Consider the following 24000-nt stretch of genomic DNA (forward strand, 5'->3'; position numbering starts at 1 on the left):
TAGGATGGAGACTGGAGCAGTGACAGGGCCAGCTGGGTCACCCATGTGGGAAGTAAGAGGCAGCTGAGGATTAACAGACTGGGGCAAGCAGTTCTCATTTTAGCTCTGCTGTTGATTTACTATGTGGCCAGAAGGCAAGAGGACCTCGTTCTTTTCATCTATTCAATGAGCAGTGCTTAGACACCAAGCCCCATCCCAATTCCTAACCTGGAGCTTCCTGTTTAGACACATGGGTAAGAGGCATAGAGGTGGCTGGGTGGAGTGCCCCCTCTCCTTGGAGATATGGGACTGAGACTAGGGTCAGAAGTCAAGATGGAGAGGGAGATTCAGAATCCTTGGTCTAGTAGTGATGGTTGAGTCCTTCCTCTAAATATGGACAGGAAAGGTATTCAAGGGAATCTTGGAGAAGTCTTAAGTGACACAATTGGGATTTTTAATTTTGTTTTTTAAGAACTATGGATCAACCCTCAAATTCAGCCTCAGAAAATTGTCTCTTCTCTTTGGGATTAAAACACTTCTCAGGTCCTGGCCCTTAGATTTGGTTACTGGACAGGAATTTTGATATCTTCAATGTTAATGAGAGTTATCCCCATAGACTTGGATTTTTTAGTTATACCACTATTTTTGTTATGACTATATGTTTTATGGCATCTGTTAAAGAAAAAATTTCCCCTGCCCCTTTCTTCTCCTTTCTTCTTTCCCTGCTCACTGCTTCTGCCTTTCCAGCCCTTCCATGTCCTCATTGGTGGGAGGTCTTTGTGGAAAAGCCTGTATAGGTTTCCTTTGACAGGTATTCAGCTTGAGCCTGGTCTATATAGCTGGAGTTGCCTGACTCCCAGTCTGCTTATAAGGAACCCCTCAGGACCCATGCCCCCACCCCCTTTCCAACACCCGCTTCAGCTCTTTTTTCTATTTTGGCTTTTGAGGAACTAATTGTCTAAACTTCACATTGATAGTGGTGTTCACTTCTTTGGTCTCTCTTAAAGGAAGTTTAAAAAGTCACTAAACATGTGCACGAATGTTAACAGTTGCCAAAAAGTGTAAATAAACAAACCCAGTGTCCAGCAAGTGGAGAATGGATAAACAAATTGGTGGCACATTTGTGCAATGGAATATTACTTGACCATAAAAAGGAATGAAATATTGACACATGCTATAACACGGATGAACCTTGAAACCATTCTAAGTGAAAGAAGCCAGTTGTTGCAAAAGACCACAATAGTGTCTGGTTCCATTCATATGAGATGTCTAGAAGAGGCTACTCTAGAGATACAGAAAATAGAGTAGTGGTTGCCAGGGGTTGGGTTGTGGATTGGGACAGAAGGTTTGGGGAAGCGATAGCTAAACAGTACAGATTTCTTTTTGAGGTGGTGAAATGTTCTAAAATTGCTTGTTGTGATGGATATACTTTAAATGGGTGAGTTGTATGATGTGTGAATTGTACCACAAAAAAGTTATTACAAAAATACCCCCAAACAGTTACTACCCTCACCTCGATTTTATTTTTGCTCATAATTCACATTTTGCTAAACCTTTATAGGTATACCTTATTTCATTGTGCTTTGCAGATACTGTATTTTTTACAAATTGAAGATTTGTGGCAAGCCTGCCTTGAGCAAGTCTGTCGGTGCCAATTTTTCCAACAGCATTCGCTCAATGTCTATCACATTTTGGTGATTCTCACATTATTTAAAACTTTATTATTATTATTATTTTATTATTATATTATGGTGATTTGTAATTAGCGATGTTAATTTTGTAATTGCTTTGGGTTGCCACAAAATATGTCTGTATAAGATGGCAAACTTAATTGATATTTTGTTTGTTCTGACTGTCCCACCAACTGGCCATTTTCCCCTCTCCAGGCCTTCCTGTTCTCTGAAACACAACAATATTGAAATTAGGCCGATTAAAAACCCTACAGTGGCCTCTAAGTGTTAAGTGAAAGGAAGAGTCACATATCTCTCACTTTAAATGAAAAGCTAGAAATGATTGAGCTTGGTGAGGAAGGCATGTCGAAGCCAAGGTAGGCCAAACGCTTGGCCTCTTGCCCCATGCAGTTAGCCAGGTTGTAAAAGCAAAGGAAAAGTTCTTGATGGAAATTGAAAGTGCTACTCCAGTGAACACATGAATGATAACATAAGAAAGTGAAACAGCCTCATTGCTGATGTGGAGAAAGTTTTAGTGTCCTGGATATAAGGTCAAACCAGCCACAACATTCCCTTAACCCAAAGCCTAATCCGGAGCAAGGCCCTAGCTCTTTAATTCTTTGAAGGCTGAGAAAGGTGAAGAAGCTGCAGAAGAAAGGCTGGAAGCTAATAGAGGTTGGTTCATGAGGTTTAAGGAAAGAGCTGTGTCCATAACATAAAATTGCAAGTGAAGCAGCAAGTGCTGATGCAGAAGTTGCAGCAAGTTATCCAGAAGATCTAGCTAAGATAATTAATGAAAGTGGCTACACTAAACAACATATTTTCAATGTAGACAAAACAGCCTTATGTTGGAAGAAGATGCCATCTAGCACTTTCATAGCCAGAGAAAAGTCACTGCCTGGTTTCAAAGCTTCAAAGGACAGGCTGACTCTCTTGTTAAGGTCTAATGCAGCTGCTCACTTTTAGTTGAAGCCAGTGCGCATTTACCATTCTGAATATCCTCAAGCCCCTAACAATTATGCTAAATCTACTCTGCTTGTGCTCTGTAGATGGAAAAACAAAGCCTGGATGACAGCACATCTGTTTACAACATAGTTTTCTGAATATTTTAAACTTATTGTTGAGACCTACTACTCAGAAAAAAAAAAAATCCTTTCAAAATATTACTGCTCACTGACAATGCACCTGGTCACCCAAAAGCTCTGATGGAGAAGTACAAGATTAATGTTGTTTTCATGCTTGCCAACAGAACATTCAGCCCATAGATAAGGAGTAATTTTGACTTTCAAGTCTTATTAGTTAAGGAATACATTTTGTAAGGCTATAGACTTACAAGTCATCTCATGAATGACTTCAAGGAGTTCAAGACTTTTGTGGAGGAAGTAACTGCAGATGTGGTGGAAATAGCAAGAGAACTAAAATTAGAAGTGGAGCCTGTAGATGTGACTGGGTTGCTGCAATCTCATGATAAAACTTGAACAGGTGAATTGTTTTTATGTATAAGCAAAGAAAGTGGTTTCTTGAGATGGAATTTACTCCTGGTGAGGATGCAGTGAAGATTGTTGAAATGACAACAAAGGATTTAGAACATTGCATAAACTTAGTTGATACAGCAGCAAAGTTTGAGAGGAATTAACTCCAATTTTGAAAGAAGTTCTGCTATGATTAAAATGCTGTCAAATAGCATCAGATGCTACAGAGAAATCATTCATGAAAGAAGTCAACCAATGCAGCAAACTTCCTTGTTGTCTTATTTTAAGAAATTGCCACAGCTACCTCAAACTTCAGCAACCACCATCCTGAGCAGTCAGCAGCCATCATCATGGAGGGAAGACCCTCCAGCAACAAAAATATTATAACTCACTGAAGGCTCAAATGATGGTCAGCATTTTTTTTTTTTAGCAGTAAAGTATTTTTAAATTAATATAGGTACCATGTTTTTTTTTTTTTAAAGGCATAATGCTATTGCACACTTAGTAGACTACAGTATAGAGTAAGCATAACTTCTTTATTCACTGGGAAACCAGAATATTCTTATGACTGACTTTATTGCAGTGGTCCTGAACCAAACCCACACTATCCCTGAGATGCACCTGTATTTGACATCTTCATTTCTCATCCTGTCCTTTTCTGTTTGACATTTGGTACCCACGCGTAGCTCACACCACAGATGCTACCACCATTCTACTCTCCATTTTGGTTGTCCCAGGTCCCCAGGAGCATGCTATATGGAGGTGGTCTTGGCCTCACCCTCTAATACACATTCATGTGTGCATGCATGTATGCGCATGCACACACAGCTTGAGATTCGAGAGTGGTCAGATGTGTGGCAGCATTGCAGAACATGTTCTGTGCCGAAACCAACAGGCCATCAGATAATATTATTTAAAGCTCCAGTCATTATTTCACCGAATATTTATTGAGTGTTTACCTTTGCCCTGTGTTGCATCTGCTTTGGTCAAGGGGGTAGGACTGTCAACAGATTGTCATGAGGTTTGGGCCTCCAGTAAATCTGGAGGAATGGGCCCCAAGGATACCAGGCCTTGTCTTGGGATGTGCCCATCCATCTTGAACCCTGGCCTCTATAACACACTGCCAGGTTGGGCGGCACCATGTGTAAAACTCTGCTGCCACCTCTGGAGGGAGCTTCATCTGCACACACTGGCCGATGTTACACTGGCTCAGCTGTGTTGCTTTTCCCAGGCTGATGTCCCCTGACTTCCATTTCTGAAGTTGGTCCTTTGCTCATTTTCAGGAAAGTCTCTCCCAGACCTCCTTTGTGTTCCACCCTGTGGAATTCCTTTCCCTTTGCTCCACTTTTTTTGCCTTTGTCTCATTATGAGTATTCTCAATAACTGTCATCTTTGCATTAATAGTTTTGTGTCCTGGCCTTTGGCAGCAAAGGTTGGTAAACTGTGAGTTTCTCCAGAGTTCTGTGGCTGTATGTCCTCGATAATTACTAGGGTCCCTGTTTGTTCCCCAGAGTGTCCCAGTTTAGATGATAATTTACAGGATTACTCTACTTATAAGGCTCTGCTTACTCTGTGGTGGAGTGGAGATGGGAGCCTTTGCTCACACTTACATCTTTACACAGGAAAGACTTCCTTCTGGATGAGTTCCATGATCTCTGTCACTCCTTAACAACCCATGGGGCCTGACCAAGCAGGGTAGGTGGCTCCGTGGGAGGTTTGTTCATTCTGTAGTGATGAATTCCATACAAGTGCTGTGCTTTGGGACCACATGTAGGCCCTAGGTCTTAGCTGCAAGGGTGTCTGGGGAAGCCTCTGAGTAATGTGCTGGTCAGGACTAGACTGCCCAAGAGAATACTCTACTTGGGAATATACTTCCTGCTCGGATAGCACCAGCCTTCACCTTTGGAAGTGGCTCAGTGATGTGGAGAAGCCCTGTTGAGTGGTTAAAGGCCAAATATGGGGCCAAGTGACCTTGGCTCATGCTGCCCTAGCTCTGTGGTCTTAGTCTTAGTCTTTCTGTGCACCTCCATTTCCTCATATATATACAGTGGAGGTAGTAATACTACATACCTTACAGCAGTGGTCTCCAACCTTTTTAGCACCAGAGACCAGTGCTTTGATGAGAAGCTAATGCTTGATGATCTGGGGTAGCACTGAGGTGGTGATGCTAGCGCTGGGAAGAGGCTGCAAATAGAGATGAAGCCTCACTTGCTCGCAAGCTGCTTACCTCCTGCTCTGTAACCTGGTTCCTAACAGGCCATAGACTGGTACTGGTCAATGGCCCAGGAGTTGAGGACCCCTGCCTTACAGGTTTGTTGTGAAGATTGAAGAGTAAGCGATGCAGAGTATCAGGAGCCTCATACGCCATGGATGTTAGTTCTGATAACAGTGGGGAGCAGGACAGATATGACTAAGAGAAAACTGAAGGGCATTTTAAATAGATTCCCCAGCATGCTCACGTAGAGTGAGTGTGTGTCTTCTAGGCCAGCGGTCCCCAACCTTTTTGGCACCAAGGACCAGTGCTCCTATGAGAATCTAATGACTGATGATCTGAGGTAGAGCTGAGTTAGTGATGCTAGTTAGTGCTGGAGAGTGGCTGCAAATACAGAGGAAGCTTCACTCACTCACCTGCTACTCACCTCCTGCTCTGCAGCCCAGTTTCTAAACAGGCCATGAACTGGTACCAGTCAGCAGCCTGGGGTTTTGCAGACCCCTGTTCTAAGCCATATACTTGATGCTTTCTGATAGCTGGTGAGAGGCAGCCTTTCTCACTTGTGAGGCTGGACTTTATGCCCTAGTCACATGGCCCTTGGTCCTTATCATGTTTAGTTACTTGCAGAGGCTGTGGCACAATTATGAATATCTTCTTATTGGCTGTTTGTTCTTTTGCTGACTTTTGGAGGTGGATGTCAGGTCCTGGAAGCTCGTGCTAGCAAATGATACACACTTTGAGGAATGTAGTCTGGATCCAGAATGGAATGGCCAGCAGGATGATATTCTCTGGGACTTGAGAACACGAGATGTGTCTTAGAGAGGAATTTCAGCACAGTTTCATCCATGTGGCATTGTAAGGACAAGTTTGTGTGTGGTCTCTTGAGGGGTCTGTGGTGATGGCCAATGCTGATTGGCCCTGGCAGGTTAATTCTAAAAGAGAAGTCCCAGTTTCTTGGAGCCCATGGGCTTACTGGGCTCAGTCAAGATGTGTGCTCACCCGTGGTGTGGGTCAGGCAGATGGGAATATGGCTCCACTGACAAGTTTCCCTCCATAGTGTGCTTGGACTTAGAGCTGTCTGGTCCTCTTGCTGTCTGTCTGGGTGGCCACAGGACACAGTGAGGTCTTGGCAGGGGTATGACCTTAGACTGGACTTTGACATGTGCTCACATCTCCTTTTGCTGACTTATATTTAAACATCCTAGAAAAGACAGGTGACCTTGAAATCTGTGTTTTATAAGATTATAAAGATGGCCAGATGGCTGCTACTCAGGCATCGTTTCTTCTTTTGTAATTGAAATGTAGAAAAACATTAAACAGCCTGTTTTGCTATGAGTTTGGAAGAGTTTCCACAGAAACTCTTTTGGAAAAAAAAGAAAATGGCAAAGAACCAACTTCGAAACCATAGAAGATATATCAGCTGTGATTTACACACATTCTGCCCATATAGATCTTTCAGTGAACGCTCTACCAAAGGATTTGGTACCCTACTATTTGTCTCCTCCTTAGTGCTTGAGTGCAACTTCCCAACCGCCATCTTTAACCCAGAGAATCTTTACCCCAGGAATCTCCCCAGAGCTGGGATACTGGTCCCTATAGGTATGGATTTTTCTTCAGGACTGTGTGTTACTTTTATGTTTGAAGAACTTTCATGGGGTCAGCAGCCATGCTGCCTGGAATTCAGGCATTCAGCCTCGTTGGAGGTAGCCTGTGTGAGATTTGCATGCTCTGCCCCTACCCTCAGAGTTGGGAGCCCTGGGATCCCTCTGGATTGGCCTCTGCAGTCCCGCTCATCACACTGTTCTAGAAACCGTACTCGCCACCTTCACTATTGGGCTCAATTGCTTGAACACTATCAGTCCCCAATCACTGTCCCCAGTTTGGTTTGAACATGGTCTGTGTGCTTGGCCCTATATAGGTGCTGAGATGTATGTCCCTGACTCTGAGGCATTGTGACCCAGTATGTACTTGTGTATGATGTAATTTAAAAAATGACATGGAAAGGACATGTTGTTTTCTCTATTATTATACATGATTAAACTGAGATTCACAGAGGTAATGTCTCTCTGCACTGGGCAACACAATGACTAAGTCATGGAACCAGGACTTGACCTTGGGCCTCCTGGTTCCCAGACCAGGTCTTAACGCTAATTACTCAGAGCTCATACCACTGGTGGAGAATAGAGTATAGAGTGCTGTATAGCAGCATTACTTTAGAAAAATAGCAGTAAGCATAAACAGTCCTAAGACTTGTTCATGATCCCAACAGTCAACTGTTTTTTTGTCGACTCCTAATCTTCATCATTATGCATTTTATAAGCAGAGATCATGTTTTCACATCCTACCCTGGTTGCTTGTTCTCTCGACTGGTCTTCACTAGACTGAGGGACTGTGTGCACTTCATATTTTTATCTGATACCTTGAGTGATTTCAGCTTCAGAGCAGCTCCTGGGGAGATTCTGCTGAACACCTCCAGAGCGTGCTGGTCACTCAGGAGAATGAAGTCACCCAGCTTTATGCAGGAAGCACTAGCTTGATGGAATCCTGTGGGTTGTACTCTGGAGGATTTCTTGAGTTATTTATAATTAATGGCTGTGTAATATTTTAGTGAGTTGATAAATTAATATTTATTTAGCCATTTTCTTGTTGGACATTTAGTTCCTCCCAAATTATGAATGGAACTTTTTGCTTCTTTCTGTTTTATTTCTTTAGGCTCAATTTCTGGCCATAGGGTTGCTTAGGCAGGAAGACGGAAATATCATTGTTTTTGCTACATGTGGCCACATTGCTGCTCTCTGGGAGTGCCAGTTTTCCTGCAGTACTTCTGCTTTTTGTCTTTGCCAGTGTGGCGCACACAGTGGTGTGATTGGGGATTGCATTAAGAGAAGGAAGAAGTATAGTTGAAGTTCAGCCTGTCTGCTTGCTCCTTAGTGTGTTTCTTGTCTCTCAGTGTTCGATGCTGGCCATCATTGCCTAGGGACCTATGAACTCCATGTGTGGAATTCAGAGGTGTGGTCTGGGCTCACCCAGGTCTTGGCTGGAAAGGCCTTACCAATAGTACTTGGACTAGCTTGAGAGCAGTTCGGTTCTCAGCTATGTCGTGGTGATTAATAAGTGTGTCCATTGACACATTCATGTATTTCCTTTTTCATTCATTTACTGGAGCCTTGCTTTGTACTAGGCACTTCACTAGACAAAGATGAGATTCTTGTCTACAGTGATCTGAGGTGTTGTAAGAGAGAAGGAACATAGATGGCTTGGGGTTGGGAGACAGGACCTGGGAAGGGTGAGCAGGGAGTTGCCAGCAGACTGGGGTAAAGAATCCTCTCTACAGATAACTGCTTATACAGCTCAGAGGCCTGAAACATATTTTTCATTCTCCTGGTAAGTATAAGTGTAATAGGGCCATTCAGAGAAGGGGGAGTCGGGAGTGTCCTAGATGAATGGCAGCAGCAGCCACAGTAAGCTCTCAGTAAACAATTGGCTTTGGGTTAGTTACTATATTTTAAGGGGATGTTGGATTTTGAGGGGATCTGCATAGGGGACAATGAATCACCGTATTCCTTGGAGCAGATGTTTTGTTAGTGGAGGTGAACTTTGGAAAGTGAAGGGGGTACCAGATGGTAAAGGGACTTTAGGGTGATAGGATCTTACCAGCGTGGTGGGAAGGGTGGGACCCTTTCTGCATTGATAGTTTTGAGTTTCTGCTCTTTAGTACCATATTGTATGACATGTTTGCCTGCCTGTCTCAATACCACATGCTCTCTGAGGGCGAGTGAACGCAGGGGACAGGAAAAGTGAGGTTAACCACCTGTTAGAAGTCCATCACTGACTTTCTCCTCCTGCTCTTTGAGCCTCACTCAGACAGGCCACATGAAGCTGAGACCCAAGTGTGTGATGTTCTAGACACCTTGGAGCTGGTTGTGATTAGGTGGCTGAGTCCAAAGGTCTGTATGTTTCTGGGAAGCATCAGTGTGGCAGCTTAACAATGCTGTAAGAAGCAGACCAGGACATCTGCTCCTTCCCTTGCCTGTGGCCTGCCCACTTGGCCTGAGTTGAGATAGTTGAACTCTCCTTGATACAACCCAGATCTGCCCATGAAGGATGCTGAGGGTGGCAAGAGGCAGGAGAACTTCCCTGTGCATGAGCATGCATGTGGTCTCCAAGAGAAGCTGCTGGAAAGGCCAGGGGAGCTCATGTAGCACAGCTGAGGGCCATGGCCAGTAGCCTTGCCTGGGGAAGACCCCTGTGGACTGCAGTGGACAGCTGAGGACTTCGTGGCTTGAGCCTCTGGCTCTGGGGCTGTGGCAGGTCCCCCATTCCAGTTTTCCCTATGTGTGTGAATGGAGTATTCAGGAAGTAACAAAGTTTGATTTTTTTTTTAAGTAAACTTTTTATTTTGAGATAATTGTAGCCAACCATGTGAGTAGTAAGAAATAATACATAGAGATCCCCATGTATTCTTTACCTAGTTTCCCCCAGGAGTAATATCTTGCAAAATTATAGTACAGTGTCACAACCAGGACATTGAAATCAAAGCAGACAAGATACAAGGCACTTTCATCCCTGTAGGAGCCCTCATAGCCACACCACCTTGCCCTCCCACGACTACTGTCTCCTTAACCCCTGGAAGCTGCAAATCTGTTCTTTATTTCTGCAAATTCTACATTTTAAGAATGTTCTGTAGATAGACTCATACAACATGTAACCTTTGGGGATTGGCTTTTTTCAGTCATCATAATTTGCTGGTGATTCATCCAGGTTGCGTGTATCAAGTTTGTTCCTTTTTATTACTGACTAGTATTCCATGGTGTCATGTACCACAGTTTGTTTAACCATTCACCCATTGAAGGACATCTGCTTTGCTTCCAGGTTTTGTTCATTATGATAAAGGTGCTATAACCATTTGTGTACAGTTTTAGTGTGAACATAAGCTTTCATTATTCCTGGAATAAATACCCAGGATTGCAAGTCGCTGGGTTATATAGTAGTTGTATGTTTAGTTTTTTAAGAAACCACGAAACTTTTCCAGGCAGGCTGTTCTGTTTTACATCCCCTCCAGCAATGTATGAATGATATATAGTTGACCCTTGAACAATTCAGGAGTTAGGGGTGCTGACCCCCTGTGCAGTCAAAAATCTGCTTATAACGTTTGACTCCCCCAAAACTCAGCTGTTTCTTAGTATCTGAGGGGAATTGGTTCTAGGAGCCGCCCCCCCCCCCGACACACACGCGCGCGCACGCACACACACACACACACACACACACAGCAAAATCCAGGGATGCTTTGGTAACCTATATAACATGCATATAGTCGACGCTTTGCATACTCAACTACAGATTGAAAATAGCACATGTATTTATTGAAGAAAAATTTTGTAAAAGTGGACCCATGTGGTTGAAACGTGGTATTCAAAGGTCAGCTGTACTTTCTTCACATCCTTGCTAGCTTTTGGTGGTGTTACCGTTTTGTTTTGTTTTTAATTTAAGCATGTTAATGTAGTAACATGTTAATGTAGTAACATGTCCTATGATTTTAATTTGCATTTCCCTAATGGCTAATGACGTTTCATGTGTTTGCCATGTATCTATTTATGTCTTTCACTGGGGTTCTAACTGGATTGTTTGTTTTTGTACTATTGAGTTTTGAGAGGTCTTTATATAGTCTAGATACTAGTCCTCTGTTAGATATTTGGTTTGTAAATATTTTATCCTACTCTGTGGCTTATCTTTTCACCCTCCTAAGAGGGTCTTTTGTAGAGCCAAAGTTTGTGATTTTAACAAAGTCTAATTTGCTAATTCAAATTTGTGTTCCATTTTGAGTTAGTTTTTGTGTAAGATTGAGGCTTATTTATTTATTATTTACTTGTGGATCTTCAGTTGCTCCAGCACCATTTGTTGAATTGCTTTAGCAGTGTTGTCAAAACTTAAGTTGGGCGTGTTCATGTGGGTCTATTTCTGAGTTCTCTATTCTGTTCCGTTGATCTAATATGTCTAGCCTTCCACTAATACTATACGGTCTTGATTACTGTGGATATATAATAAATCTTGTAATTGGGTAGATGGATTCCTCCCTCTTCTTTTTTTTTTAATTTAAAAAAACTTCTAGTTATTTTGCCTTTCCATAGGCATTTTAGAATAATCTTGTCTATAGCTACAAAATGTCTTGCCGAACCTTTGGTAATAATTACCTTAAAGCTGTATACCAATTTGGAGAGGATCAATATCTTAGATCTTTTCATCAGCATTGTATAGTTTTCAGCACGCAAATCCTATACATGCTTTGTTAGATTTACACCTAAGTATATAATTTTCAAAAAGCAATTGTAAATGGTATTACATTTTTAATTTTGGTGTCTACATGTTCATTGCTAGTATATAGAAATATAATAGTTTTTTATATACCAATCTTATATCCGGTGGGCTTGTTGAACTCACTAGTTCTAGGTGTTTTTTTCTATGGATTTCTTGGGGTTTCTACATAGACAGTTTTATCATCTGTAAATATTTTATTTCTTGTTTTGGAGCTGTATGCCTTTTATTTCCTTGCCTCACCTTATTGCACTGACTAGAAATTCTAGTACCATGTTAAATAAGAGTTCAGAGTGGACATCATTGCCTAACTCCTGGCCTGAGAGGAAAAGCATTTAATATTACACTATTCACCATTGTGTACAGTGTTAGTTTAGGTTTTTTGTAGGTGCTCATTATCAGTTGAGGGAGCTCCCTTCTATTTCTACTCTTTGAGGTTTTCTTTTGTTTATTTTTTTAGATCATGAATGGGTGTTGAATTTTGTCAAATGCTTTTGCTGCATTAATTCATATGATCACAGAGTTTTTCTTCTGTAGCCTATTAATATGGTGGATTACACTGATTGATTTAAAAAATATATGTTAAACCAGCCTTGTGTTCCTGAAGTAAACCCCACTTGGTCATGGTATATAATTTCTTAAATATTTTACTGTATTCTATTTTGCTAATATTTTGTTAGTTTTTGCATTTATGTTTGTTGGAAATATTGGTCTATAGTTCTTTTTCTCCTCCCTTTTTTGGTATTGTGTCTGATTTTGGTATCAGAATAATAGTAGCTTGAATTGGAAAGTGTTTTTTCTTTTGTTTTTTTTTGAAAAGACTGTAGAATTGGTGTTAATTCTTTTTTAAACATTTGGTAGAATTTTCCAATACAATCACCTGAGCCTGGAGATTTATTTTGGGGGAATTTTAAAATTACATATTCAATATCCTTAATAATGATGAAGTCATTCAAATTTTCTGGTTTTTTTTTTTTTTTGAGAAATTGGTTCATTTTACCTCAGTTGTCAAATTGTTCATAGAATCGTTCATAATATTTCCTTATTATCCTTTTGATGTCTGCGGGATCTATAGTGATAGCTTCTGTTTCATTCCTGGTTTTAATTTGTCTTCTCTCTTTTTCTTTGTCAGTTTGCTAGAAGTTTGTTGATTTTATTGGTCTTTTCAAAGAATCATCTCTGTTTTATTGATTTTACTTTTTTGTTGCTCTTTTTTCCTTGTTTTGGATATATTTTGTACTTTTTAAATCATGTATTTAGACCATTTACATTTAATATAATTATTGGTATGTTAGGCCATGATCATTTTTATTTTCTGTTTGTTCTCTTATTTTTCTTCCTGCTTGAAAATTTTTTTAAAATTTCATTTTTTATGATAAATTTGATGACTTACAGTGATTTTTTTCAGTATAAGTTTTTTAGTACTTGCTCTATACATTACATTACATCCTTTTATCCTTTCCTATGCAAGTGTCTTAGTATTTTCTCTACATAATTTAGAACTGCAGTAAACAATGTTATAATTTTTGCTTCAGTCGTCAGACATAATCTAGAAAACTCAAGAGAGGGAAAGCCTGATTATATGTATTTTTGTTTACTGTATTCTTGCTTCCCTCATGACGATCCCCGGTTCCTCCTTTATTGTTTCTTTTCTGTTTATAGAACTGCTTTAGCCTTTTTTAGAGGAGGTCTGCTAACAGTCTCTTAGTTTTCCTTTACCTGAAATGTCTTGATTTCCCTTTTATTCCTGAAGGATATTTTCACTGGATATAGGATTTTGGGTTGACAGTCAATTTCTTTCAGCACCTGAATAGTGTTGTGCTGCTTTCTGCAGGCCTTCATGGTTCCTGATGAGAAATTCACTGTTATTATATTTGGTTTTCTGCTATCCATGGCCATTGTTTTTCTCTGGCTGCTCTCAAGATTTCTTTATCTTTAGTTTTCTGACATTTAATTTTGATATGTCTTGGTGTGGATTTCTTCAGATTTATCCTTTGGAGTCACTTAGCTTCTTGAATTTATAGGTTGCCACTCTTGCCAAATTTGGGAAGTTTTCAACATTCTTTCTTGAGTGCTTTTTCTGTTGTACCCTCCTTCCCTTCTTCTGGGACTCTGATGACACAAATGTTAGAGGTGTTGTTATAGTCCCACAGGTCTTTAAGACTCTGTTCTTCCCTTATTTATTTCTTCGGTCTGTTTTCTCTCTGTTGTCTGGGTTGTTTCTAGTGTTTTCTCTTACAGTTCATCATTTGGTTCCATCATTCTGCTGTTTAGTTTTTTACTTCAATGATTATATTTTTTAGCTTCAAAATCCCCATTTGGTTGTTATATCTCCTGTTTCTTTGCTGATGCTCTCTGTTTTAATTTATTCCAAGCATGTTCATAATTTCTTGTTGAAGCATTTTAGCCTGGCTGCTTTAAAATCGTTGCCAGATAATTCCGACATGTCTATCTCGGTGTTGGCATCTATTGAGTGTCTTTGTTCATTCGGTTTGCAACCTTCCTGGTTCTTGATGTGACAGTGATTTTTTTTTATTGAAACCTGTACATTTTGATGTTATGTTAGGTGACTCTGGGTTGTGTTTGACCCTTTTCTTTCAGTTGGCTTTCTTCGGACACTGCTCCAGCAGGGGAAGGGGAGCCACTGGCTTTTACTTTAAGTGGAAGTAGAAGTCCAGGCTCCCTACTTGGCCTCCTGAAACCTCAGGCAGGAGATTCCTTGTTATTGTGTGGGTAGAGGGGGCATTTAGCTCCCTACATGTCCTCCTCTGACACTGCCCTGGCAGGGAGAGGGAGGGGGCCTTGTTACTGCTGGGTGGGAATGAAAGCCCCAGTTCCCTACCCGGCCTCCTGACATGTCCCTGGCAGGGATGCTGGGGCATCTCTTAGCCAGCAAGGTGGAAGTTTGGCCTTTGCTGGTATGATTGGGATGGGGCTGCATTATTTCTATGGTGTCTAGGTGGAGTAGGGTGGTTATTGTCTAGGGATTTTATGTCTTACCAGGTTGTCCATTCCCTGGCTCTTTGGCTAGAGTGAGGCTTTTATTAGGGTATTTTTTTTTTTCTGTGCCCTTTGGCACTTCTAGATTGCCTGCTCCTCCAGTCTCCAGTCTGGGACAGTGAGGCAAAGAGAAAACCCAGGGCATGTATCTCTGTGTCATCTCTTGGTTCTCAAGGTGCCTAGCCTGTCTGCCTCATTCTTTTCACCTTTCAGAGTCTTCTTTGGTTAGTTTTATATATAATGTCCAGGGTTTTATTTGTACTGAGGTGGAATAGGGAAAATTATCTCTACATCATCTTCCAGGGAGCAGAAGTTTCAGAAAACCATTTTTGGAAATTTTGAGTTGAGGAGTCTGCCCAGACCACCAGTAGCCTCTCCTTTATTGGATCTATGAGGGAGGGCTGAGTTTAATTGTAAGGAAAGCAGGTCAGGGGATGCTTTCATGTGGTAGCTTTTACATGGGTTTAGATCAGTGTTTTCTCCAGGGTAGCCAGCTTGAAACAGCACTCAGTCTCATCCTTTGGGTCATTATAGCCCAGCTCAAATCCTCAGTATGGACAACAGCTACCTGCTTCTCCTGCACTGTCCATCCCCTCCCCCCCCCCAAAAAAAAAAAAACAAAAACAAGGAAACAAACAAAAACCCAGCCACCCAGTCAGAACACAACAACAAAAGTAGCATACCACTAACAGTTTCTAGAGTGCACTCCCCAGTGCCAGCTTCCTTGGGTTGTCTGTTTCAAAGTCTCCCTTTCAGGTTGTTATGGGTTCTCAGGAAGAGAATGCTTTGGGGACTCTTGGAGGCCTTGCCCCAGGAAATAACGTAAGGATTGAGAGGAAGGACTGCTGCTTTACAAAAACAATTGTGAGCCTCTGGTATCATGGGGGCAGTGGCTCTGGTGAGTACTCTTGGACTTACCAACACAGCTGGGTCTGATGTTGGCATTTTTAGACAGTCTAAGAAATAATGGGAGAAGCTGCAGCACTTTCAGGGCAGGTTTGCCAGGTCAGGACCACAGGTTATCTAAGGAAGAGGAAGCTCCGAGGGTCAGGTATCTCAGCTTGTGGACTGGGTTACAGAAACTGGATGTTCTCAGTAAGAGATGCTGAAGAATTTTAGGGAGGGAAGCAGCTTGAGCCGCTTTACACTGTTAGAACAGCTCCTTCCTCACTGGTCCCACAAATGCAGTAATTCCAGCTTCTGCACATTGTGACTTTGCTTTAGCTGTGCCAAGAGAGTCCTCTCCGTCCCAGGCCGCCATCGCGTGCGCGCGCATGTGTGTGTGTGTGTGTGTGTGTGCGCGCGCGCGCGGGGGGCTGTCTCTCACCTTCACAATTGTTTCTTTTCTCCCATTTGCTCACTTGGATGGCAATGCAGGGTTCCAGGTACCTTGCTGTCTCCTAGTGACCCTGAAATTACACAGTGGATACCTGGAGGTTCTTATTGACATCCAGCTGTAAGCACCAGGTCAACCCTTTAGGTGCTTACTCTATTCCCTACTCTGTCATACCTTTGCCTGCCACCTCTTGCTTCCCTCTGGCATCTGTCTGGCACATTCCATCTCCCTTCCTATAAACCAATGGACTGGGTTATTGCCCTTTGAAACCTTTGTTCATGTCTCTTTGAATGAAGTTTCCCAAATCTGACTGGGGGAGCAGAGTCACTTGACATAAACTTATATAGTGACCCCCCCCATCCCTCCCCAGATATGGCTTCCTTAGGTATGGGAGAAGGATTCATTAGTTTACATTTCCTTTGGACTGTGAACTCATGAAGATAGGAGCAGTTTCTTATTTATCTCTGCTTCCTCATTGTCTGACACAAGCCTTGGTAAATGATTTTTTTAACAGCTTTATTTATATAACATTCACATACTGTACAGTTGACCCATTTAAAGTATACAATTTGATGATTTTCAGTATATTTCCAGAGGTGTGCAACCATTACCACAATCAATTTTAGAACATTTTCATCATCTCTAAAAGAAATCTTATACCTCTTAGCTGTTACCCCTCTCCCCCATTTCTTCCATTCTCCCAGCCCTAGGCAACCATTAATCTGCCTTCTGTCACTATGGATTTGCTTTGGTAAATGCTCTTGATGGAACATTACCTGCTTCCCAGCCTGTTCCTCCTCCCAGAGCACTAGTTTCTTGTCTTGTGCCCTCCATTGGCCAGTCTTTCCCACCTTTCAGGACAACCTGCACACCTGGAAGGATCCCCTTTGGGGTGATCTGTAGAAGGAAGCTATGACCAAGTGAGGTGGTTTCTGGCAGGCTCCCTGGTGTATAGTACATAGGACCATGCACACAATATGCCTGAACAGACGTTTGTTGAGTGAACAGTGACACCAGTGGTGGGCTGGGGTGAAACTATAGCTGAGTTCTGAGGGAACTTGTGACAGTCCCTCAGGTCTCCCACTGCCTCTTTTAGGGAAAGATCAGGTAGATACAGGTCAGGCTGATAATGTGAAGGTGCCCTAAAACCCTGCAGCTAGAGACTAGGAAGGTGGTGTACAATCAAAGCTAGACAGAAATGGAGATGTGGCCATCGTCTAACCTGATTTCACCGGTCAGGGAACTGTAGGCTGAGAGGTAAGTGAGGATTCACCTGGTCCAGTACACCTGCTCCAATGCTGACCTCTCTGTCCTCTGTACGGGCTTTCACAGGGTATGTCAGGTGTGCTCACCTGCTTGGGGGATGGCTGGGTGCCACTGGTGTTTGCTAAGAAAACAGACAACTCCTCTCTTTGCTTCTGCTTTCCCCGACAGAATTTCATTATGCATACCCAGGACATGGCCCTCCTGAGTCATGTCCCTCTTACCCCTGGTTTCTTGCCAGCACCCACTTCGTGTTTGATCAAAGCCAGCTTCTCACTTCCTTCAGCCTACTCCTTACCCTTTGCCCAAGCCCCTCTTACCTGCTCTGTTTTCATTCATATGGAAAAGCCAGCACTTCCCCTGGGTGCCTTAAGGACCCTGCAGAAGCCAATAAAAAGAGAGTGTTCTTGGCTTACCCAGATGCTGTGTGACCTCTGGCAAGTGAACATATCTCTCTGAGTCACAGATTCCACAGCTGTCAAATAGGGGTGCGGGGATGGGGAGGGTGGGGTGAGTCTCCCAGGTTGGAGAGTGTTACAGAAAAAGCATGTTGGAAAAACCTCTAAGACTTACCCAGAGATTAATCTCTGTGTGTAAACATCAGGCGGAAGGTTGAGTTTTAATTTGTGTTACTGCCCTCCAAAGGGAGTGAAGAAATTGACCTGGTTGTACCTTTTCCAACCCCTTCTAACCAGCCAGGTGTGGCTAAAAAGGGAGGCAGAGCTGAAGTGTCTGTCTAGATCTTTTAGCTCATGTTGAGTTCCTACTCCCAGGGTCTTGGGTGAGGGGGGCTCTTTAAATATAAAAATGTGATAATAGCTAACATCTATTAAGTACTTATAGGCCAAACACTGCTCATTTTTTTCTCATAGTTTTTTTTGAGATATAATTTTTATACCATAGAATCCACCCTTTTAAAGTGTCAGTTCCATAGTTTTTAGCTTTTTCACAAGGTCATGCAACTATTTCCACTAATTCCTGAACATTTTTATCAACCCATAAAGGAACTTTATACCTGTTGGAAGCCACTCCCCATCTCCTACCTCCATCCTCCATGTTCTGGCAATCCCTGATCTGCTTTCCATTTCTATGGATTTATCTATTCTGTACTTTTCATATAAGTGGAATCATACAATATGTGGTCTTTTATGTCTTCTCTTAACATAATGTCTTCAAAGTCCATGCATGTTGTAGTGTGTCAGTAGTTCATGCTTTTTTATTGGCATATAATATTTCATTGTATAGCTGCACCACACTTTGTTTATCCATTCATCTGTTGATGGACATCGAGGCTGTTTCTCCCTTTTGGTGACTGTGAATGGTGCTGTTGTGAACATTCATGTCCAAATTTTTATTTGAGCACCTGCTTTCGGTTTTCTTCGGTATGTAAACCTAGGAGTGAAAGTCTGGGTTGTATGGAATTCTACGTTTAACATTTTGAGGAACTCCTAGACTGATTTCCATAATGGCTGTACTGTTTTACACTACTGTGCTGTGTTTTACTTGCATCCTCTCATCAGTCCTCACATAAGTTTCATGAGAAGTAGTAGATATAATTATTTTCCACCCCCACATTTCAAGTGGGAGAATTGAAACCCAAAAGGTTTTCAGCCCAAGGTCATGGAGCTAGTAATTTGATGATTCTTTGGCAAGCGCTAGCAGTGTCTCTTCTCCTAGACCCTGTTTTGTACTGTCAGATTGAGGGCTTTTGACTGTATTGTTCATGTGGTATACCTAATGCATGGCACACATTGACACTCACATGGTTATTGAAGAAAATGCCGTTTTTTTCCTCATCTTGGTGACTTGATCAGGAACTTAAGGGAGGGATCTGTTTTTTAGGAGTTTCTGTACTCTACAGTTCCTCAGATCTCCACTGGGTTTTGTATTCTACTTTCCATACCAGTTACCACAGAGCTCCCATGAGCTTCTTGCTCTCAAACCTCTTTCCTGGAGATTCGACCCATGGCTAGGAAATGAGATGTGTGGTGTGTGCCAAACAGAGGTGTCTTCTCTTTCCAGCAAGTGCTTGTTTTTAACTTGACTGTTGAACATGTTCTGTCTTTTTGGTCCAAGACCAGTGACGACTTGCCCTTTTCTCCTCCAGGCAAAACCTATTTATGGTGGCTGGCTGCTCCTGGCTCCAGATGGGACCGACTTTGACAACCCAGTGCATCGATCTCGGGTAAGGGAATCAGAGCAAACTCCTGGGGTGGGAGGGACCGGAGAGGGGCCAGTCTAAGGGGAAAATGACAGAGTGGAAGAGGGAGATGAGTTGACAGTGGATCCAGGGATGGCAGTGGATCCAGAGAATGCCTGTTTGGCAAACTTGTAGGTCCCACAAGAGAAGTCTCAATTACACATAGTTAAACCTGGTGCTCCCTTCAAAATTAGAAACTCTCACATGGTGCCGCTTGTTTCATGAGTCAGCTTTAGAAATAGTTAAATGGAAAAGGCAAAAGGGCAGTTCAGCAAATGTTTGCATTATGCTAATTAGCCTTCCAGTTCCTTCAGTGCCAATGTCCTGCCTCCTGCAGCACCCTTTTTCCTTCTTTTCTTCATTTTCCCTCTTCTCTCTAGGTAGGGGCTCAGCAAATAAGTACTAATGAAGGGATGAGGGCTTTGATAGCCATCTTTGCTTTTGCTCCTTCTCTCCTGGGCACCCCAGCCCAGGGCAGGTCCCTGCTGTGCACAGGCTGCTAGAGCAACAAGATGGTCCAACCAGTTGTATCCCTAATGAGTGGTTTATTCCTCTGCCAAGGAGCCCATTTGGATTTGACTCTAATTAAAACACTTTTTTTTCCTTTTCCACATGCTCTTCCAGGTGCTGCTGCCTGCACCCTATGTATTGCTCCAACTCTGCTCCCTCATGTTTCCTGCTTCCCTGGAGAGGCTCTGACATGCCTCTTGGTCTCTGCTGCCCCTGGCCTGAATACTACACTCTGGGATGGGGGTGGTTATGCTCCACAGAGCTCACATTGTATTTCGGTTCTTTGGGATTCTTTCTACAATGGGTTATGTCTTTAAAGACTACAAATTGTAGCCTCGGAAGTGTATTTTGGGGGAGAGTTTCCCCCTGAACACCAAGGGTGGAACCAGTCTTCTACAGGTCCTCTTCGTAAGGCCATTTGAGTGTCTTGTTCCCACCACCCAGGCAGGGGGCATGTGTTCTAGTGCCTGCAGTAACCAGAGAGCAGCTCCCTTTCTCATTTATATTAAGGGCATACAGAATTGCCATTCTAGCTTCTAATGGAAAAATCATTATTATAAATGATGTAATTCTGGCCCAAAGCAAAGAGACATGAAATTTTTGTTCTTGTGCTCTCATCTCCACCAAAACATATGAATTTTGTTGGAGTTTTTGAAATGTTGAAAATAGGTCATGAATCCTCATGAGGAAGGCACATACCCTTGTACATTTTATTCTACTGTCAGTGCTGTTGGGCAACTATTGTCCCCCGTTGCCTGGCCTTTGGGTGGAGAGTAGAAAGAGGACGCTCTGCCAGTCAGACACTCTCTGGAATCAGAGTTGTTCCCACTGATTTTGCTCCTGGTTTTTGTTTTGTTTTGTTTTTAAATTTGTTTGTTTGTTTGTTTTTAGCTCAGTTCTCCTTAATGAATACTAGAGCCTAGCTGTCTTTCCCTGTCCCCTTTTTCCTGTGGATCAAGGTTGTGGAACAACCTTGTATAGCAGTTTCCTAGATTTTTCCTGAAATGAGGAATCAATACTTGGCATGCTCAGGTTATCCCATATCATGTCAGATAATTCATAAGATAGATATTGACACATATTATGTGATAAGCTCTGTGTTGGGTACATAAAGAATACAAAAAGGTGACTAAAGCATCTCTGCTCCTGAGGAGCTTGGAGATTAAAATAAACCAGGCATCTTGTTAAATCTCAGTAACTCATGTGGAAACACACTGGATAGTTTGGGCTTTTCCCCTGACCCAAATGTGGCCATTCTTCTGCCTTGGGTCCCTCTTTTCCTGCCATCTGCCCCAGAAATAGAAGCTGTGGAGCCCTCGTTCTTTAGATACAGGATTGTCAGACACAGGGACTCAGCAAGTGGAGATTGGGGCCAGAACCCTTCTAAACACCCACTCTGTGCTCCTTTGCAGAAATGGCAGCGGCGGTTCTTTATCCTCTACGAGCACGGCCTCCTGCGCTACGCACTGGATGAGATGGTGAGTGTCCTTCTCTGCTTACTCCCTGTCTCCAGCCTTTACCAGGCTCATTCATTGTGACTGCATTTGCGTTGTCTGTGAGCACAGCAGCTGTGTGCTCTTACTTGGGCTTCTATTTTGGAGCCTGGAATTTTTAAGAACTTGGGGTAACTGGTAGAGATTACCCTTAAAACCCAAACCTTCAGTTTGAGGCATCTTCAGTAGTCACGGGTGAGAGTAAGTGGTTGGGGAGGAAGTCACTTCTTTTCAAGGCTGATAGGAGTTTGACTCGTCCAGAGCACTCCCAGTTAGAAGTGGAACAGGCTGTGGACCTACAGGGATAGATTTGGGACTGGTCCTGGGTCTGTGTGAAAGTTGAACACATGCACAGCCACATGCTGTAGTGCCAGGACTGCCCCTAAGTTCCATTGCTGTAATTGGTCTTACTCGTCCAATCAATCTTCAGAAGCTTTCTGGTAATGGGGTCATTGTTCCTCTAGTCACAAAATCAAGGCATACAGGCTCCTTACTGCTGGTTTGCTTTTCCTGGTTTGCTTTCTACTTCTGGACTGGATGAGTGTTAATTGCTCTTAGTCCAGAAGAAACCCAAAAACCAACCAGGTAGAATGTTTTGGCATTTCTTTTTTCACCTATTTCATTTCCTTTTTCTCTAAAGAAAATTGGTCTCTCCTAACTAATCTAAAATATGACTGAATTCCAAGCTTTATAAGGGTTGAAGACGGAGGTTTTGAGCACCTTTTCCTGTTCCATTTGAGAGAGAGAGAGAGCGAGCGCGAGCGCGCGTGTGTGTGTGTGTGTACATACATGCATTCATTTGGGCAGCATTTTTAAATTGGGACTGTCCTAGAAAATCTAATCACATCATGTAACATAGATTGACCCCATCCTAACCAGAGTTCACTCCTTTGCTGCAGCGGTGAGATCAGGTTATGGAAATGTGAGCAGAGATGACTGTCCTCTCCAGGAACCTCATTGACAATGTGGACATTGGATTTTAGAGTGGTTATTACAGCTTATAGGTAAATAGGCCATGGGTCCTAATCTTTGTGATGCTTTCTCTATTTTGTTTCTGGGATGAATGAATGGGTATGATATTTAGATATGGAGTTAATAGGTATGATAGCTAGTTCTATATTGACTGTTGCCTCATTGGTTCCTCCTTAAAAAGCATTTTCTTTTTCCTCCTTAATGAGTATATTTGTACAATGTAGATGGGCCACAGAGAGTTTTTCCCATGAAAACATCGTGGTACAGAGTAGTTTGACATGACCGGATTGTAGGTGAGTGCCAGTGGGGTGGTGGAATTCACTAGAGGTGGGAGCAAGGGAACTGATTCACTTAGATCTTCATTTCCTTTGAGGAAAGGAAGTAGGCCTGGAGGCAGGCCCAGTGCTGCCCCTGTGTGTTCTAATTTGGCTGTCATGCGAGCAATAGCGCTGAGGTGGGAGCTGGGCTGCTATGAACCTTGGGGTTTACTTTGACCTTCCTGCACCTAGCTGACCTATTCTGAAGTCTCGCAAAGACTAACAGTAGAGAAGAGCATCAGAGGTCATGGGATTACACTCAGGCTAGGTTGGGCAGTAAACCATTCTGAAAAACCAAATTCTCTGGACTTTCCTTGGAGACAGATTATTCTGGTTAGGAAATCTTTATTTAGGTCTAACTGGCGTCCAGCACAATTCATTATTCTCTTCAGCTCAGTTGCACAAGCACAAAGAGAGTGGCTACTAGGGATGCCTTTGTGTCGACACAAACACAGAGCACATGCTGTATCCCAAGAGCCACTCCTAAATAATTGAGACTGTTGAGCCATGAAGACTGACACCTTGCAGTACATTTTGGTCTCCCAGCAACCTGGATACTGGTTGGATATTATTTCATGTGCTGCTAGGACGGAGGTGGGACTGTGCCAGCAACATGGGAAAAGAAAGAAGCCCCAGGAAAAACTTGGACTGCAGAGAGAACATTGGGGGGATGCCTAATTTCTCTAAGGTGACCTTGGCGCTGAAGAGACTAACCCTGTGAGCCAGTTAGTACTGATCTGCCAAAACTGGGCAGTGCAGTTACACTGTACCTCCCGGGAATAGAGTTGCATTATTTTTATTTGTGAAAAAAAAAAAGTGGCAATTGTTTTGAAATACTTTTAAAGCAACATTTTGTGCATGTAAGGGTTTTCTCTTATGTATTAGGAAGGTCCTATGGGAAAAGTTGCAAGGAAGCGTCTGGGTTGTATTTGAGAAGAGGCTGGATGAAGAGGGCAATCAGATGTCAGCTGCCTGGTGTTCAACATCAGCAGCCATTTCTATGGTGCTTACAGGTGGACTCTTGCTCCCTAGTGGTTTGCATCAGGCCTTGTTCTTCATGACCACTCACTGGATGAGCACAGTCCAGAACCCTGAAGCGCCAACCAGAGGTCAACTTTCCTTAAACCTAGACTCCTGCCTTGATCTGGCCAGCGGGGCCTTGTGACCTGGAGCTGGAAAACTTTTCAAGCAGGCTTGTGTGTGAACTGAATTCTAGCCATGCTAGAAGTTATCTCCTTCACTGCCTAGAGCTGCGGTCCGCAAT

General features: G+C 42.7%; 1 protein-coding gene across 11 annotated transcripts in view; it reads left to right on the forward strand.

The window, feature by feature from the left end:
• The window catches only part of LOC107506746 (myosin phosphatase Rho interacting protein), a 146379-nt gene that overhangs the window by 16110 nt on the left and 106269 nt on the right, over positions 1-24000 (forward strand). For all 11 annotated transcript variants that reach the window (XM_036222462.1, XM_016137571.2, XM_036222459.1 and 8 more), the window contains exons 2-3: positions 19352-19429; positions 21367-21432. In XM_036222462.1, the coding sequence (XP_036078355.1) occupies positions 19352-19429; positions 21367-21432 (144 nt within the window). The remainder of the gene's footprint in view (positions 1-19351; positions 19430-21366; positions 21433-24000) is intronic.

Source organism: Rousettus aegyptiacus, unplaced genomic scaffold (genome assembly GCF_014176215.1).
Source record: "Rousettus aegyptiacus isolate mRouAeg1 unplaced genomic scaffold, mRouAeg1.p scaffold_m13_p_6, whole genome shotgun sequence".
Taxonomy (NCBI): Eukaryota; Metazoa; Chordata; class Mammalia; order Chiroptera; family Pteropodidae; genus Rousettus; species Rousettus aegyptiacus.